Raw genomic sequence first — 19,145 nt, forward strand, 5'->3', positions numbered from 1 at the left:
TTGTCAATGGGTTTCACATAAAGACTGGCAAATATGCTGCTCAAAATTTCTTCATAATCTGTGAGACAAACAGCTCAGGCTCAGGTCAGTAAATGTCACATGCCTGTTGGGCTGTCGGTACAAAGGCCCAAAACAGTCATTTCAGTCAAATTCAGAGGGGCAAATCAGTTAATAACTACAAATTCTTTGTTCTTTTACAAAGTCTTACACTCTTTCTTCAGTTATGATCACCTGCCAGCTGTTCTCCCATTACATGCATAAATGAAAAAAATCCTTTGTTTACAGTGAAGGCAATAGGAGCCTGTTGACACACCCTCCTCAGCCCCTTGTCTCTCAGCACAATGGGTGGACGAGAACACCACAGAAGAACCAATCAGTACACATTTAGCTCTGTCCCTCTCCCTCTGTTCAGCAATGATTTGATGGGAGCTCACACACATCCTTTCAACAAAACATGCAGCCTGTAAAAACCAGCAGAGACGAAACACCAAAAAAAAAAAACAGCAAAAGCCACTGAAACAAATGATTAAAGCTGCTAAAAGAGTGACATATGGCCTCTAGAAAACACTAAAAGGATAAACACAGGAACCCCCTTACCTTGGTGTAGGGTGAAGCTTATATTTATCTGTCTATTCAACACCAATCTTTATCCTTTGCTCACTCGCACACAGTATCAACAAGCACTGTCGGGCTCACGCTCAGCATCCCCCCTTCACTCAAGGCTGAATATTAGATGAGGGGGCCGGCCTACGCCCATCTCTTCCCAACACAATAGGGACACGCGAGCAGATTTTCATTCATTACATGCACTGGCTCAACACCAAATGATACAGATAAAAGTGGGGCAGGCAATTAAGATGTCGGCCAAATTTGTGCCCTTTAATTCCATGAGAAATGCAATAAACTAGCGTTTGGTTTTAATGGGAGCTGTCACTGGCAGATTATCATTCTTGTCACTTGAGCACATTTAAATGACTACATTAACTCAAACGCTGTATTTTTTTGTTACTACTGGTCATAAGTAATCCTGTACCTTCCGGATGGGCTTGTTTGTGAGTTTGTTTTGTTTTACCAATCATCCAAAACCAAAATAAAGGTATTAAAAAATATTAACATTTAAGGAAGCCGCACCCAGTGAACTTTAGAGGATCAAAAAAAGAGATGATTATTCAATTATCACAATTGTTGCCGATTAATTTTTCATTGATCGATTTATGGACTAATTGACTTAACATTTCAGCTCTACAGAGAAGGCATTAGCGCTTTTCTACAAAGTATAAGGCAGCACACAAGAAGAATTTTTGTGAAATTAGTCGTAGATACAATGACCAAAGAGGTAGAGGCATTTGCTGTTTATTCCAGCCTTCCCACAAAAACACTAAATCATATCGATGTGAAGCAGGAAAACGCAAATGGAAGGCAACCAAAATCCCAGATGACCCCTTGTCTGGTTTCAATACGGACCAATATCATTCATATCAATATGCACAACACCCAGACCTACTTTGAGGTCAGACATGGTTCAGTATTTATGTGAAAACACAGACCATGTGACATCATCATGAAATTCAAATAAGCTCCTTGTCAGCTGTGCTGTTATCTGAACACACACAAACGTGAACTTCGGAGGCAACATTGGATAGGATCTCTAAATTTAACCACTCAGCTCTTCTTGGCTTGTCATGTGGGTATGAAAGTGCTGAGGATTCAGTTCCCAGACACACCGGGATCTGCTCCAAAAAACAGGTTGACTGAGTGGTCTGGAAAAGTTTAATAGTAAAACCTGAGACAACCTAACATCGGTCAAGACTGACGGCGGTTCTGAGTTTACTTTAAAAGGTTATGCGCATATCTGAGCAGACCTCGTGTTTGGAGCAAATCCCTGTGCACGGGAGCTGCTGCAGAGAAACTGAAGGTCTGACACAGTTTCAACACAGTGCTGTTGACATAAGGTGTTATGTTTCGTGGCTCAATGTGCCACTGGAAACTGAATGTCTTTCACACAAGCTTGTCTAAAAAGTCAACATCTGGATGACACACACATGCACACACAGAGGCACACGTATCACATGTGGCCTTAAAGTACAGCTGTAATTCACTTTCTGGTCTCTAATGGACGGGTTTTGACTAGGGTGTCACAAGCAGACTGACTTCCCGTGTTTTGTGTTACTGTCACTAGGAAGCAACAGCAAAACACTCGCTCGCGAAACTCCCAACGGCTAGCAGGCTAACGTTAGCTAGCTCAGAGTGGCTAGCTCTCCAACAGGTCCTTACTTACTTTTATCACCCAAAAAAGGAAAACAAAGTACAGAGCACAACTGGAAATCCTCTTACCTGTAAGCCGGAGTGCTCTGTCGCCGTTTGTAGTTTAATTCCAGTCCGGAGAAAATGGCCAAAAACACCACTTTTTCACGTCATTCTGTGGCTTCTTTGCTTGTATGTTTTTCACGTCAACCTGCGCCCGGCTGCTACAGTATATTCAGTGGCTCCACCTCCTGCTGAACGTGGTGACAGTGGCGGAGCAGACGGGGTCACGAGCCCCTCCCAAGCTATCGGAACGTTTTGTCGGGTAGGAGAACCCCCTCTGACGACATTACTGCGCTTTAATTTTTAAACGTCCTTACTGTCAAGACCTGTTTAAGATGTCAGAGCAACAACTCATTTTCACCAGCACTGGCGGGAAATTAAAAGCACGTTCACTCGAATGCTGTAGCTACTTCAGTACAACTCTGAGGTACTTGTACTTTACTCTGAGTAGTTGTATTTTTTACATCACTACATTTATTTGGCAGCTGTGCTTGATAGATTTTGCACTTTGACATTAAAACAAAAAACTATAACGAGATTACGAAATATCAGTTGTTTTCCAGGACATTAAACTAGCCAACAGAATATAAAATTGAATTGTATTAAAATAAAATGTGCTCCATCTGAATGCATCAGTGATAATATGAAAATTTGATAATAATATAAAACTCAAATGGGTAATTTTGCTGATAATAATTTCAAATGCATGCATTTTTCTATTATCAGGCTGCTTCTTCCTACCAAGGGATCCGAATACTACCACTGATATTTATACTCAAGCCTTTCAGTGGTGGGGTACATGTGTGGGCATGCCATGTTGACAAAAGTGCATTTAGAGTCCTATGTGTTGACATAATCTCCTAAAATAACAGTTGACCTTCCATATTGTTGCATCATATGCAGACAGCACTGCAGAGACGTCTTTGCTTCTTTATCTTTAAAATGTATGTAACATTTCAGCAGCTTGCAGCAATATAATCACCACTAACTTTGTTAATGACCTTTTTCATAGCAGATATTTTGGCATGTCATAGCAGAAAAATCAAATTGTCTGCTGTGAAAAGGGTCACACTAATGCAAAAATGCTGCACAAATGCAGGAACATCTTGTGTTGTATGTATTTCCCCTTTGCTGCATCAGTATGTGTTGGATTAAATGCTACAATTTTAACACCAGTGTTCTAATATTAATAATCAATAACAAAAACAGATTATCTATTTTCAAGCAATATAAGTCTGGATTACTGGACAAAAAATAAGACATGTTTGCATCATCAGGTTTAGTGTTTAAAAATAATTTCTCTTTATTTTGCCACATAAATCAGAATTTTAATGTACTGTTATACAAATCTTTCAATAAATTTCCTTCTGACACAAAAATAACCATTATGTTACACAGGCGCACGCACACACATACTACATGGACACATGCACACACGCGCACGCAAACACACACGCAGGCACGCATGCTCACATACACACGAAACAAAATGCGCCATTCTTGATTTGGCACTTTGGACATATGGAGCAGTTTGCATTGATCTGCTGGTTCGGGTGGCCATGCAGTGCAATAATCGCTATGTTTGTAGAATGACATCCCTTTCCCTTAAGTGGGCCACACTCGCCTTCACAGGGCCCAGGCTACAAATATAGTTCACATGAGACCACATCGACATGTACGGATCACATGAATACTGGTACACACACAGTTATGGCAGGAATATGCAAATGTTAGAAAACCTTAAAAAGAAATTAAAGAGGTCCATACTTCAAAGCTCATCTCTGCTGCTTTGTTATTTTACATAACACAAATGCACCAAATCAACTCAAATTACTGACAGTTTTCTAGAAAACAAACAAACACACACACACACAACTTCAAAGTGTTTATGATATTGTCGGCTTGAACCCCACAGACTAATTCCTCTGACAGATACGTAAAAATGCGTCTTTTGACTGTTTAATCAACAGTGAGGTGCAACAGATCTCCACATTTTCTTGACTAAATCCATAAAAATGTCTGATGAAACAGAAATGAATCACACGGATGGTTGTTTGAACTGCTGCGTGTTGTAACGAGTGAACTGGGTGATTTGAAAGGCTTAAAGGTGAGCAGTGGACCAAAACAACACGGGGAACCAGTGTCTCTTACACCCTACAGTAAATGCACCCTGAATCATCCCCTATTCTAATGCAAGTGCACACAATATGAAGTCAGACCATTTACCACAACAGCTGGCCTATGTCTTTGAATTTTGTACAATATTAAGATGACAGATAAATAACTGCATTAGATTTCCTCACAGACAAATGCAAATTGCACACTACCATCATTTGCAGCCTGAACACAATGTGTGCACTAACGTACTGTGCAAATTGGAAACTTTTTCAACTGGCTTGTAATAATTATGGCTATAAAACCTTCTGACAGTTAAATAAGTCTTCAGTGAATGTGGCAATTTGATCAGATTTCTGTCACATTTTCAGGATTCAAGATAATTAAATAAAATGTACCAGTGTTCGACAGTGAAGTTAACAATCCACTGTGTTTCCCTAATTTAACAATTTTATTGTGTTGTTTTTAAATCACTTTGGATACTTGTGTTACAGAGGCAAGACATTTGAACACAGAGGAAACCTGTTGTGTGAACAATATGAAGACATGTAAAGAAAAAAAAAAAAAAAGACACAAGTCACACTCCTGAACTCCAAAGTCAGAAATCCTAAATCATGACAGGGCAAATAAACTCCCTTTGAAACACACATTTATCTGATGAGTCACGTTTATCAAAAAAAAGAAAAAAGAAAAAAGCAGCAGATATGAAAAAATATAAAAAGAAAAGTATTTCGAAACTATTGAGTGCCTCTTTTAAACTTTCCACTGCTGGAGGTGGACGAGGTCTGAATTCCACTCCGGGACTCTCTACGTCAGGCGAAGTCAATTCATCCCAGAAGAAAAAAAAAAAAAAAGCATTGGGAATGGACTTCAAATAGTGTTGTCACAAACATCTAAATACAAAACACACACAATGTGAATTCTTCTCCAATAAAGATTTTAAAAGAGACATAGAAATAAAACAATGTTTTGAGGATCCTAAGGCCTGTTTGAAATTGGCAGCTGATGATAAAGGTTATGTTTGTTTTACATAAACACATTTTTCCATTTCCACCTAACAGAAGCTTGTATCCAGACAATGACAAAAACCCTCCACATACTGCACTTCTACTCTGTTGGAACAACTCGACAGCACTATGGTGAAGCTGCATTTAGGTTCTTGCAGCGTGCCATCCAACTGTCTACTTCACCAGACGAGTACATAGAGGGTTTAAGGCAGCTTGGAAGTCTTCATTTCCACTAATGTAATGTAAAGTAACCACTATCACTCATTAGTTTACACCGTGGACATTGTTACATCCTGGTCTTGTGTCCATGTCAGGAGTGTGACTGCTGTCGTCCTTGCTACTGGAAGTTTTGACAGAACTTTGACTTGTGTTTTCTGTCTGTTAGGATTTTCAGAGCGTCCGATATTTGGTTCGTTGTCAGGTAAACAGGCTCGCCACACTCCAGCTCTCAGTGGTTTCTAGTTCGTCTCAAGTGTTTCTGCTGCTGAGGGGACTGTGCGTCGCTGTCCTCATGTGGCTTTGTCTTTCTGGTTGCAGTTGTTGTCTGTGCTGTTGTGGTCTGTCTGGTTGTCCTGTAGGCTGTCCTTCTGTAGACCGTCCTGCTGCTCTTTGGTCTGCCGGCGTCTCGATTTGACAGGTAAGACCAGCACCACCAGGAGACAGAGGAGGTGTAGGCAGAAGTACCAGGACCTGTGGAGACATCCCACAGTGAGAGATGGAGAATAAACAAGACAATATATGCATCGCTTATATTATCATCGGATATACTGCTGTTAAATATTAAGTACATCCAGTACAGACATTCATGATCCCCAGAGGATGAATCCTAATGACTCTGCTGATCCCCTGACCTTTCCTCTAGCGCCCCCATGAGGCTGATATTTTCATTTTTTAGTGAAATCTCTCACAGGATGACTTGCATCATCTTTGATGATCCCTAAATGTTTCCACTAACGCCATCATCAGGTCAAAATTGTAATTTGTCCAATGTATACCAGTCAGCTGCAAAACGAAGGGCATTCCCATCAGCCTCAGCTGTACTTTGTGTCAAGCGCTAAAGAGCAAACGTTAGCATGCTAACACGTCAAACCAAGAGGGTGATCATGGTAAACGTTATACCTGCTAAACATCAGCATGTCAGCCTAGCCACTGTGTGCATGTTAGCATGCAGACATTAGCATTAGCGCTATGCTTAAATACAGCCTGACAGGGCCATAGTGAGTCCTCCTCCTCCCACATCCCTGCCGCTTTAACATGTCCACTTTAAATCGCCTGTTTAGCAGCCACATGCTGATTTAACAGCAGCCCTCATCTGAATGACACTGACCATTGTTTGGCCTTTATTTCACAGCAGCGGCCGAGCAGTGTTAAGGCTGCTCATTTTATTTCCTCCTCATCAATCCTCCCGCTCCTTCGCTCATTAAGATGTCTCGTTAACGGTTACAGCCTGACAAGAGGGAACCAGGCTAATGAAAAAGTGCTAATTTCTACACTGTGGCCAGTAACTTCATGTACATGCTTAATATAATGATCATTTTGCACAGCAGCAGTACACAAAACTCACTCTGCTAATTACTTCAGAGGAAAGCAGAGGCGATAGTATTCTCTCTTTAACACTCGTGTCTTGTTTAATGGACCACATAGCATCAACAACACATCTCAAAGCAATATGGTATGACAATTCAGCCAAACACACATACCTGTAGAATTTGAGCGAGGGTCCCACAGCAAGTAGGACAAATGGCGCCACTGTGTAGCTAATGGCAATCTGAGTGCATGCCCACGTGACCACATCATAGATGCATTTGTATGAGTCAGAGGACAGGAAGTACGGTCTGATGTTGTGCCTTACCTGGAAGAGAAGAAAAACATGTCTCAACGTAATTTTCCAAGAGAATGAATCTACAAACTTTAAATTGCATTTCACTCATTCTACTGCACAGTGAATTGAACCAATTGACCTAGTTCCTGAAATCTTTTGTGGCAGTAGGCAATACTGCCTACTTTTGCTTATCTGCCCATCCTTCTTTTCCCCCCTCTCCCTCTGTCTTTTTCCATCTTGAAGGTCTTCAGAGAAATCTATCTTAACAAGTCTGTGTGGAAGTGGCCAGTAGTTCTGTGGTGTAACTGGGTCAGTGGTCTCCTTGTCCTCCTTTAGATGAAGAGGAACAAAGTCCCTGCACAACAAATTTACTGCGCTGGCATTTCAGTTTATCAACCCTTCCCAAGTGAATTATCCAGAATTACAGTGCAAGTTTCCACCTGTACCATCACTCCACTGTCTCTAAATAAATATCCTCTTTGTCTCCTTCTTTCACAATACCAGAGTGAAGAGGCTTAGCAGAGATTAGCGGTAATGGCCTCACACTTAAAATGAGGTATAAGTAGTACTTTATCATTATACCCTTACTCTCCATAAAGGAGGGTAAAGGTATAATTTTGGTGCGCTTGTGGGTCTGTAGCAGTGGTAAGTCTAAAGAGATCTAAAGCCCCGTTTCTACCAAGCAGTCAAGCTTCAGTTCGGTTTAGTTTGTTACACATTAGAGCAGTAATTTAAGTGGATCCATTGTCAAAAGTTATGGATGACACTAACAGAACCACTCCATTCAGTCCTGCTAATTCCATACCTTTCTGTCGCGGTACCTAGCACACTGACACGGCACTTGAAGGTGGAGCTATAACCTTTGTAATCTGTTGATTGGTCAGAGAGAATCATGACTTTGGTCTTTGGTCTTTCAGCCTGCAGTCTTTCCTCAAACAAAGCCTGTCTCTTTGTTGTAATAAACAGCCACATACCACGAAGAAAGACCACAAAAAGTTAGCGAGTGTGTGGTGAGACAGACCCAGCAGCAGCAAAGTGACAGCGAATGGGAGTGGAGCAAAGGTAAAGGTTAGTGGCTAGTTGTTAATCTGGCAGTAAAATGTACTGTATAGGTTATATTGTGTCTCAAGAAACCAAGAAAGCTTGGCTGTTGCTTCCCAGCTGCTGGAAAAGTAAAGGAGGTCAGCCAAAGCCCTGGAAACAACCCCACCTATGTTTAAGAGTAGTGTCTGTGGTGGAAACGCAAGACAGATCTTGGGTTTAGGTGCAGGTAGGTACAGGTTTCAAGGGTATGTTTCCAAAAGTGTTGAGTGGAAACGTGACTCTTGCAGAATGATGGAAAAACACATGAATCTAATCACAGAGTCAGTGTGTGTACTCACTGCACGTGCAGCCATGGTCATGACAATGCCAGTGAGGAAGGTCAGGTAGTAGCCGGGGTACACCCCATGCCACATGGCTGACAGCAGGAAGGTGGCAGCGGTGGGGTTGATGGCACAGCGCTCGTAGCACACCCTGAGGACACACATCCAGTGTTTGGTCAAAACAGTTCAAGTAGGAACACATGAAAGGATTCATTCCAGACTTGCAGCCACCATTTGAAGAAAGTACACAAATGGATAGGTGTTATCAAATTTATTCAAATTATGGACAACAACGTAAGTCATGAATGTTTGCTTTTGCAATTAGAACTGAATAATCCGTGATTTGATGTATCTTACAGACATTTTTGCAATGAAATCATTGAAATCGTGGTTTCAGTTAATTATGATTGAACTCAAAAGGCTAGACTGGCGATACACAGTTATGCATCAGGCATTTAAGTGAATATTTCAGCAACCCTCTACAGACAGGGCTTGTTCACACACAAACTGAGCAAAGAACAGCATTACAACCAGACTGTTTTTACCTTTTGAGCCACAGAGCTGTCTGGATATTCCAGTTGTCTAGGAAACTCTTGAAACTGGTGGCAAACTGAAATTAGACCCACAACAATACATTTTAGAGTTTAGTTGAAAAAAGCCTTTATCTGGATATAGCAGACCTCATAAAAAGGAGCCTAACCTCAATATCCAGAATTCTGAGATTCGATATCAGGTCCCACCGCGGGGTGCCATCTTTGTTGTATCCATTGAAGCCAAACCCGGCAGCGTTGTTGATAGCATCAGCTGCAGGAGAAAGGTGCAGATGTTTGTGAGTATTTGAACAGCAACAACAAAGGATGACAAGCTCCACATCCTGAGAATACATTAGTATGTGAAGCAATGACAGAAACAGATGGCGCATGTATTTGTCACGGTAGGAGCTGCAGTTTTCAATCCAGCACTAGATGGCACTGTAGGGTCAGGAAATGCTGTTAAATAAGAGTGAAGGACCTTTTTTAGGCTGCACCTCAGCATACTGGACTGCTTTAAAAATAACCAGATTCTCTGAACCCAGAACAGCTCAGTGAGTTCATACCATTCAGATGGGCCCTGCTTCAAATTCACTCACTTTACAGTGAGAGACAAGCAATTAGACTCTTCCAGGGGACGGAGTCTTCAGTCAAGTTCATTACTGATGGAGGAAGACAGACTTCTTATACTGGGTTACATGTAAAGGTGAAATTACAGCTATCAAAGTCACATCTGACTCACCTAGTGTCCAGACAAAGTAGTACTTTGGCCTCAGGGCCAGCATGGCCAGGTAAAGGTAGACGACCTGAAGGTAGAAGGGCGTGGAGTTGACGAAGTCGTCGTCTATGGAGTGCTCCACTGGGAGCAGCTTGCACAGAGACAGATAGATGGCCAGCGAGATGGCACATGTGCACAGCTTGGAGATGACGTCGTTCTGCGTGGAGGTGAGAGAAGAGAGTGGGATACAAAGAAGCGACCCATTACACCTGATCATATCCAAAAACAACAACAACAACCACCAGTGATGCTTTTCCTTCAAATCTCTGTTAGGTTGACTCGAGGTTAACTCGAGTCCTTGAGCATCCTCTCATGTTTTATATTTAGCAAAGTCCTTGTTTCACTCTGCTCCTTTCTCTTCTGAGACAAACACACTCAAATCTTGGAGTATAATTAAATTATTAATGCATTATGCACTAAGACAACACAAATAACCTTGAGGTTTGCATCATTAAATTCTCCATAACATCTTAGTTTCTGTTTCTCTGAAGGGAAACAAATGAATTGTAATTACCCTGCACCCCTTAAAACAGCTCTGCTACCATTTAAAAGAGCATTACATAATTTAAAGTCCCATTTTGTAATATCCTAACCGCTTGTACTCTCTTTGAGGGTTTAAAGCATTCCTTTGCCCACCATTGCATAAAATCTAGGTCTGTTTTACCACAGTGTTTGCAGCCTTAATGAGATGCACACACTTTTATTCCAGTGGTAAAAAGGGCGTTGTACCTTGGGTGAAGGTTCACTCTGCTTGTACTTTCCGTTCTCCTTGCCGTTGGCGTTCTCCTGGTGGCGTGGCTGGTATCCCGTGCCTTCGATGAAGGCCATGTAGTCGTTATAAGAGCAGGTGGGGCCAGCCAGGATGCCCATGAAGTTACAGTTGTAGCTCAGGTACTCCAGCAAGCTGGGCATCCGCCTTCAGGTCCACGGGGAAGAGAAAAGAGCAGATATATTAGGAGGGGGGGGTGAAATTAGATGATGTTTTCATGTAGTGCAGTAGTGCCCAGTCCTTTTAAAATACAGTAGGGATGGATGGAGCATCGTTGTCTGGGACCTTACAGGTAAAACTGTCAGCACATTTACTTTTGCAACAACGATGTTGTCAGATATCAACTCCCCATTAGTAGGTACAGTAGCATCTCCTCATTCAAATCCTGCTTTTTACTAAATTTCGCCACCTCAACTGTGCTACCACCTCCAATAGTAACTGCCAGGGAGAGGAATCTGCAGTTGTGATCACGTGAGAGTAGTGAAAGTGAGGTTTCCTGGATACTGAGTGCCTGACAACTGCTTGACAACACCAGGGAGAGCCTGAACGTGATTTCCTTTGCAGAAATCGAAGCTTTTACTAAAATGAAGCGCATCATGAACCATGTCAAGTTTTACATTCAGCTTGACCAAATTAACCCGTTCATCTGAAGCAGAAAAAACATACCTGAGTCACATACCTGATAGCTAGGTATTTCTGAGTGGGAGTCAGCTGCCCTTCTCGCTTGGTTAGACCTACAGACAGACACAAAGGGATACAAAAAAAAAAAACATTATCAAAAAAAACATACCGTAGGAACTCATCTCTCCTTGTCGTTCCACTCCTGACTGAGAAATTACACCTTGGCCAGACATCCTGATAGCAGTTACTGTCGTTATTGAGGAGGTCAGTAAAAGTCTGTCCTATTTCCATTTGTTTTAATCAGTCTGCTCTTTGTTTCTGAGGACCCGTGGCTTTGCTACTCATTAGACTGCACACTCATGGTCAGCTTTTGCATCACGGGGCACATGTAAGGTTGAGCGTACGACTCATGGCGCATCGGGCGATGCCTAGTTAAAATCCTGCTGCTCCTCTGGCCACGATTAAACCTCTGATCCCATTAAATGAGCCAAAAGATGAACTGTGAAGCGGCCTCACTGCATCTTTAAGAACTCCAGAGCTGGAATCAGTATTTTACTGTATGAAAACATGGCAACATGCTGGGCTGTATGTGTGGGTATCAGGAGCAGGCAGGTATCAGGGTGAGACAGGCCTCTGAGGATGTGGATTACGGTCTTAGCTTCTCATTGGACTCACAGTTGTGAAGAGAATCAGTGACCTGAACAGAATTTAAAACACTGCACTACTCTACACAGCACACACATGCATGCATGCACCCGCCAACACACACACCAACAGACAAACTGTTATTAGACTGCTGATTGTGCTCCAGTCCAGAATAACCTGAGGGGACTTAAGACTCCAAGTGGAAACTACAAAGCTGTGAGTGACTCTCATCATCCTCCTCTTGATCGCTAAGCCTCCATGACACTTGATGACAGTTTGTTGATTTTCACCTCGGTGTCAAGTCTCCATCTTTCTTTATTGCTCATCGGCAATGTATCAGTTACAGGAGGAAACTCTTTGTTTGGTTCATGGCATGACACTGGCCAACCATACATATTGTACACTGGCTGTGCTCATAAATGGCTACCATTCGTATCGTTTAACGGTGTATGTTTAACAGTAATCAGCTTGTGTTTAAAGTCAGCCATTAAACAGAGGGAGCGGAGAGAGGGAGAGCGTGCATACTTGGTTACTGCCCCCATTACATAACTGTGTTTATGCTCTCTTTCTGGTTCACTAGTCCACTGTCAGAACTGACTACTGGCTCAGAAGCGTGGCCATGTGATCCGTTTTTAAACTCCAAAGAGAATTGAACCATTTTCACTTCTGCCACTTTATTTTTCCACAGAGGAGGCGCGCACACACACACACACACACACACACACACACACACACACACACACACACAAGCCAACAGCGAGAGAGAGAGCGTGAAAACACTGATGCTCGTCTTACCGTCGTGTATTTCAAACGCCAAGCTGGTTATCTTCTGTGTTATAACCATCATAGGCCTGATGAAGAGCATCAAACAGGAAACAGGGGAAAGTTAATATTGTGAATTTATAAAGAGTGCTTTGACTTTTTCTGAGACATTTTTTCACATTACTTTGAATGCTTGTTTTCATGTTCTCATGGTAAACTGCTTTTCCATATTGTTGCAGTTTACATGGGCAACTAAGGGTCTGAGCTGCCAGTTCATTCAGTATTTATAGTAACAGTATCAGCTGCAGCAGTACCTCCACAATGGGAAGTTTCCTCCAGGCTGATGGCAGACTTTTTTGAACTTCCTGTAGCTATTCTTTCTATTCTTCTTCTCTGTTCCTTAGGCCCAAACCAGTGCTATGCTTCTCAGCCCCTCTTCCTCTTAACTACTCTATCAAAGAACAGCGTGAAGTCTGCTCTCATGTGCTTTTGCCTGTTTTCAGATATTCACTACATCATTTCACACCCATTTCATGCATGGAAACTGCTGGTGGCAGCACCAAGTTAAGATCCAGAGACAGAACAAGCAACAGGTTGGAGATTTTCTAGTCTTTTAATGAAACTGCTTCGAAGCATTGAGGATTATTATCGACTGCCTGTAGAACCAAGCAAATAAGGCTCATGCTGACATTCAGAAACATGTGACATACACATAAACAGGACATACAATACGAAACATTGCACTGATGTCATATGAGTTAAGATGGCCTCAGACCTGCTGTTCATCACATCTCCAGTGTGACATGCTAGTTGAAATAGTGAAATCTCTGCCCTCGCAGAGGCAGTATGGGTTTGCATTAGGTTGCTTAGCAACTATCCACCCCCACCCTGCTGGGAGTGCAGGCTGTCTGCTTGAATTGTCAGACAGTCTGGAGGAGTGGGAACCAACCACAAGGAACCAGAGTCCCTATCGACGTCCTCCTGCCGACACGGCGGAGTGACACTCTCCTGCTTCTGTTTAGCTCAGGCTGCTTGAGTCACACCCAATGTTCCCCTGACTCTTACTGGCAACTTCTCTTTTTAGCGTCATTTGCGCTCCATTTAGCATTCAAGGCGAAGACCTATGGAGGTCCTCAGGTTTTAAATAAAAATCAAAAAGATGAGAAGGAGCTCTGTGGTCTTAGTGTAGCTTACCCTGTAAAATCTGCAGAGTACATGCCATAGTCGAACACGTAGACCCGTGTGATCTGACACAATATCAGATAGCCAAGAGTCACGATGAAGCAGTACCTAGGCAGAGAAAAAAGAGAAGAAAATATTACACAGTGTATGTGTTAATGCACCTTTAGCCTCAGACTTCTAAGGAGGGAAAGTAAACTCAGTCCATCCCCTTGTTCTCATATCAGAACAATGACTTTCTTCCAGTACAGTACAAGAGGCAGTGGCCCCAGTAAGAGGGCAGAGCTGTGCAAAGGGGAGGGGGGTCCAAATTGGACAAAAGAGCAGAGGAGACTCCAGTAATGTGCCACCGTCAGCGGCTGAAGACAACACGACCTTTCAACAGAAGACCAAAGATGGAGCAGCACTAACGCCTGTTGCAGAGTCAGCCCAAGTCAAAGCTAGCTGGCTAGCATTCCTCTGCTGCTAACAATAAGAGGATTGTGCTGCTCTGAGAGGGAGGACAACACACCAGCCAGAGCGAGGCTGCACTGCACACAACGGGACCTCTTGATTCGGGGAGAGCCTACAGTATCTGCAGTCCAAGAAGCAGCCAAGACATCTCCTGATCTCTACTGCCAAGCATTTCAAACGCAAACATGAAATAACCCACTCATCGCTGCTTCAATACGAAATATTTTCAGACTCCAAATCCTCAGACAAATATCGCACACCGCTATTAATCACGAAACCCTCCGAGAAGGCAGAGAGGATAATTATAATACAATCCTGCTATGTGCTCCGAGAGATCTGTTTGTGTCCAGCCCACACTTGGCACGTTTTTCAGTGTACACAGTATTTTTTAGTGTCTTGGGAGACGACACGGCTCTTTGCAAAGGCCTCCACATTCCCAGACCTCATCTAAATGTGCTGCATGGATACAATCACTAACACTAGTTAAAACATATGTTTCAGGGCGAGTAGATTATTTTCGGAACAATGCTGGGTTTATAGAGCCTTCTTCTGCTTTTGTTTTTATTACTTTTGGCATTTTGCCTTTACTCGACAGTGAGAGAGACAGAAAGGAAAGGTGGGGAGAGGACAGGTATCAACAGTTTCTGTACTTGCTAATATTGTCCACTCCTGCTTATAGACTTTCTAGACCTGAAATAACATCTGCTTCCAGAAACAATAGCAGATAGAAACTTTTGATCTGCCCATATATGTCATCTCCCTGCTCATTAGCAGACACATATGAGCCCGCCTGGAGCTACGGGTGTTTTTGTTTAAAAGTGTACAGTTTTCGCCTCAGTGGCCTCGGTGGGAATCAAAGCCAAAAGCTCATTTTTCTCATTTTATCCTCACAGGTTCGACCTTAAAAAGGCTCCTCAGACCCACTTTGACTGCTTTCTACAACCTGTATTTGCTCAACTGCCTCAAATATTCTCAAATGTGATTGGATTCCAAAAAAAGCTCCAAAACATGCCACTGTTTAAAGGTTCAGTCTCGGTTAGATTCATAATGGGACACAAAAGACAAGAATTAAACTTGCCAGCATCTTGTTTTTTTTTTTTTTTTTTTGGAGCCAGAAGTGATCATATTTGGACGAGAGCACGGAGGTGCCATGGGTACGCATTGCTATGCCTCCATCCTGATTGGATCTGACTGAGAGCCCGAGGACACACCATGGTAGCGGCTTGTCAATCACAAGGTAGCCGTGTCCTTAGGCGCACCCTGCTTTATCATCTATTTGACTCTAAATGGGACCGTAATTTACATAAGCAATCTGGTGTTGAAGAAGACTGGAAACTGACAGCCATAAACTCATTAGGAAAATGTTTAATGAAGTAGTAAGTCAAGTAGCATCATTTTCGCATTAGCTTACACAGAATCAGACTTCCTTCTGCAGCCGGTGGCAACATGAAGACACCTTGAACAGACCACATTAAAAAAAGAGACTAAATGTGCTCAATGCCAGACTACTTGGTATTAAACGGACATTTCAACTAAGCAACAAAGCTCAAAGTTTTTCTGTTCCCTGCTACCATTTCAAATCCTTAGCAACAACCCTGTTTCACCACGATCAGCCTTCTCTGGGAGGATATGAGCTACATGTGCTGCAGCAGCTATATTTGCAGTGGGCCCACCAGGGATCCTGTCTTTATCCTCATCAGATTTGTGTTTGTGTAATTCACAGCTGGGGGGGGGGGGGGTAATTTCCACTCAAGGCATCTCAGACTGGAGCCTGGGACTAAAGCAGGCTAGCTTTACAGTTTACAGACAGTGGTAGACGGGTCAACGCGTAGACAAGGAGCCATGCAGTGGCCCCAGGTATGAACACACGCTGTACGTGGAGCCGTGAAAATGACAGGCTATAAATAAACGTCTGAACACTCCGAGACCGCTCTCTAAGGTTGTGTACAGATAGTAAGCGCCTGGAGGTGCACTCCATGCTTACACAGATCCAGAGGAAATTTCCATCTGCTCAGCATGCAACTGTGAGGCAGTAATTTACACACTTATCACCATCAGGTTCACAGTCATGCTTTCACACCAAAACTAATATGAATTCCAATTAAATTACATGCTTATGTTACAGATAGAATGCAATTTCTCAATTTCATCCCTCACTCGGGCCCTCCAGAGGATAAGCTGGCTGTAACTGGAGCCGCAGATGTGTATAGAGTGGTTCAGGTTAGCGTCACAGCGCCGGTCAGTGTCTGCTCTGCTTCAGAGCTGTTAGGGTGAGCTACTGGGCAAATAGCTAGATGGAGAATCCCCCTTCCCCATCTTCCATGTCAAAACTCAAAACAAAGAGCCAGTCTGTTGACCCACACTGCTTTAGGTGAAGCACACACACATACGCACACACTACAACACCGTTTGCTTAAACTGTGGTTCCTAAACTGTGGGTCAGAAAATTTCCAGGAGTCACATCTGAGAGGAAGTGAGATGACACAAAACGAAGCAACAGCTCATTTCTACTCCACATAATTTTGTTTGTTTCTCTCTAATCTTCCCTGCAGATTACTGTCTAACTTGACTTGGACGAATTTGGAAAATCACACGGGGAAAAAAACAAACTTTTTGGGGGGGATTAAACTTCTTATAACCACTAGAAATGTGGCAAAGGCTGTTGCTTCATTTTAAGGGTCACAAGCAAAAAAGTCTGCCAAAGAAAAATACCGCACTGCCATGCTGTTCATTTTCTTCACCAACAGAGAATTCCCTTCACGAAATACAGTGAAGTAGACTATAGAGTACAATATTCACTTGAACAGACTGTATTTACATCCAGCTTCAAGCATCAAGCTTGACTGATTTCTTCAACAGTCTGAGTTATTATAATTTTGTCACGGTTCCTCTTCAGTATTTCCTTACTATCACAGCCTTCTCCATTGGTTACACATCAAACTATTTATTCCACAGTTCCCTGTATCTCCTCGCCGTCAACCAGCAGGCAGTGCTGTGCTCACACTCGAGGCGAGCGGATAAGCGTCTAGAACCTTCCCTGTCTGCTCACCTCAGGCAACAGGTGAACTATGGGAGAGAGTGGGAGGAGTGACAGATCCAGAGCTGCACAGGAGTGAATAGTATGAAATATGACGCCTCTCCACGGGACAAAATAGCCCGCCGAGCGCCACGCTAAGCCAGTGTTTACACTCACAGCCTTTCCCGCAGTCCAGAAAGAGAGGTTTTAGCAACTCTATAAAGCTGTCACACTTCACCCGCTGTACACTTTACCCCTCGAGGGCCGGGTATGAGTGGCAGAACAACAAATAGGGAAATAGGGAATGGGATGTTGTGCCACAGTGGGCTGCTCTTGGGAGCGGAGCACTGGTCAGAGTGTGCCCCCAACGTTTGCCCGAGCCTAATAGTGGTCAGCACAGCAAGCAAGTCTCCCAGCAGACAGTGTTACATACATTCAGCATCGAACTGATTCATTCTATCTCTACTCAGCAGCATTATCGTTAGCAAGGGTGACAGCGTGTGTAATGCTGTAAAAACATGATGAGGAGGGATGGCTGACAAAAGATGGATGAATGAAAGAGAAAGATGGAATTAAAGGGACATGTAATATTTCATGGTTTAAGTAAGACATGTACATGAGATATATGAAAGCCTGGCTGCCTGTGCGGCCAATTCAGATGTAGTTAACTGAGCACAGGCCATGAGCTGGGAGGACTCGAACACTCGCCAGAATCATAATGCAGTTAAATCTCAATCTGTTTGCTATGCCAAAACCTGATCCAGTGAGTTCAACGCCCTCTGCAAACACGAGCATGTCAGGGCGACCCATCTATGCAGGTCTCCTTATCTCTGGCCCTGAGCTGCACCTACACCAGAGCGCGGGGGTCAAATTTATCTCTGAATGGGATGGAGGGTGTGTTGGTTTGATTGTTTGGCTGGCGTGACAGCCACACTTTCAGTTTCACTGGAGTTTCAGTAAGAGGAAGCTGACGCTCCTTATCTACAGAGCAGCAGTGACAGAACACCAGGCTGACTGCACGCCAACGCTGTTTGCAGAGGGTTAAACTTCCAGGAAGCCATGTGACTTTTGGTGTAAAACACTGCTAGATGTTGAAATGCCATATGGTGTGGACAACCATGTCCTGTGTCCTCTCATTGGCTTCTGAATCATCGTCATCTGAGGGCAGTCGCTATTGTGATTAATGTTTTGTTAGCATCTACTTAAGCTCGCCTCAGGGGAGAACATCTACTGTTTACACCTGCACTCGTAACCTTGAATCCTGGAAAAAATAACATAAAGACGATGTGTGTGTGTGTGGTTGTGTTGATGAGCCGTGGTCACAGATGGAAGCCTGGGGGGGACAAATGTCATTGTCATCATCGTGTTTCTCATTAATTACCAAGACCAGGGGTTCTAAAACGTAGCGCTCAAAGGTCCGCATCTGATTTTTACTCAAGGTCAGAGATCCGGAATCATCAGCGATCACAAAAAAAAGTATTCTCTAAAGATGGTTTGACTTTGTTGCACAGAGGTGACGAGGCAGACGTGAAATGGGGAGAGGGAGGGGGATGAGATGTAACAAAGGTCATCGCTGGAGTAGAGTTGCCAACATCGTGGTTTATGCTCGGAAATCAGCTACGAAGGCGATAACAAAACAACACTTCATCGATTAATTAACGTCACATCTCTTGTGTGTCAGCACGAAACCGAGGCAGACTCCATATTTATTTCTGACTCAGACACATTCTTAAACTGCTTTTAACCCAGTTGTAGACATTGTGTCCTCGAGAAAAGG

The 19,145-nt window shown here is 43.1% G+C and overlaps 2 protein-coding genes across 5 annotated transcripts in view; both read right to left on the bottom strand.

The window, feature by feature from the left end:
* Positions 1-2,518, bottom strand: part of kidins220a (kinase D-interacting substrate 220a) — a 46,744-nt gene extending 44,226 nt beyond the window's left edge. For 3 of the 4 annotated variants that reach the window (XM_076748895.1, XM_076748894.1, XM_076748893.1), the window contains exon 1: positions 2,335-2,462. The gene's annotated coding sequence lies outside the window, so the exon portion shown is untranslated. Of the gene's footprint in view, positions 1-2,334 lie in introns of all 4 variants that reach the window. The other variant, XM_076748896.1, reaches the window with a different exon arrangement.
* A 1,063-nt stretch (positions 2,519-3,581) lies between these two features.
* The window catches only part of mboat2a (membrane bound O-acyltransferase domain containing 2a), a 41,556-nt gene continuing 25,992 nt past the window's right edge, over positions 3,582-19,145 (bottom strand). Inside the window, exons 4-13 of the mRNA XM_076748660.1 lie at positions 13,915-14,010; positions 12,754-12,809; positions 11,372-11,426; positions 10,653-10,839; positions 9,888-10,080; positions 9,316-9,419; positions 9,161-9,225; positions 8,634-8,766; positions 7,130-7,281; positions 3,582-6,119 (exon numbers count right to left, since the gene is read on the bottom strand). Coding sequence (XP_076604775.1) covers positions 5,939-6,119; positions 7,130-7,281; positions 8,634-8,766; positions 9,161-9,225; positions 9,316-9,419; positions 9,888-10,080; positions 10,653-10,839; positions 11,372-11,426; positions 12,754-12,809; positions 13,915-14,010 — 1,222 coding nt within the window. The 3' untranslated portion in view covers positions 3,582-5,938. The remainder of the gene's footprint in view (positions 6,120-7,129; positions 7,282-8,633; positions 8,767-9,160; positions 9,226-9,315; positions 9,420-9,887; positions 10,081-10,652; positions 10,840-11,371; positions 11,427-12,753; positions 12,810-13,914; positions 14,011-19,145) is intronic.

This window comes from Chaetodon auriga, chromosome 14 (assembly GCF_051107435.1).
Source record: "Chaetodon auriga isolate fChaAug3 chromosome 14, fChaAug3.hap1, whole genome shotgun sequence".
NCBI lineage: Eukaryota > Metazoa > Chordata > Actinopteri > Chaetodontiformes > Chaetodontidae > Chaetodon > Chaetodon auriga.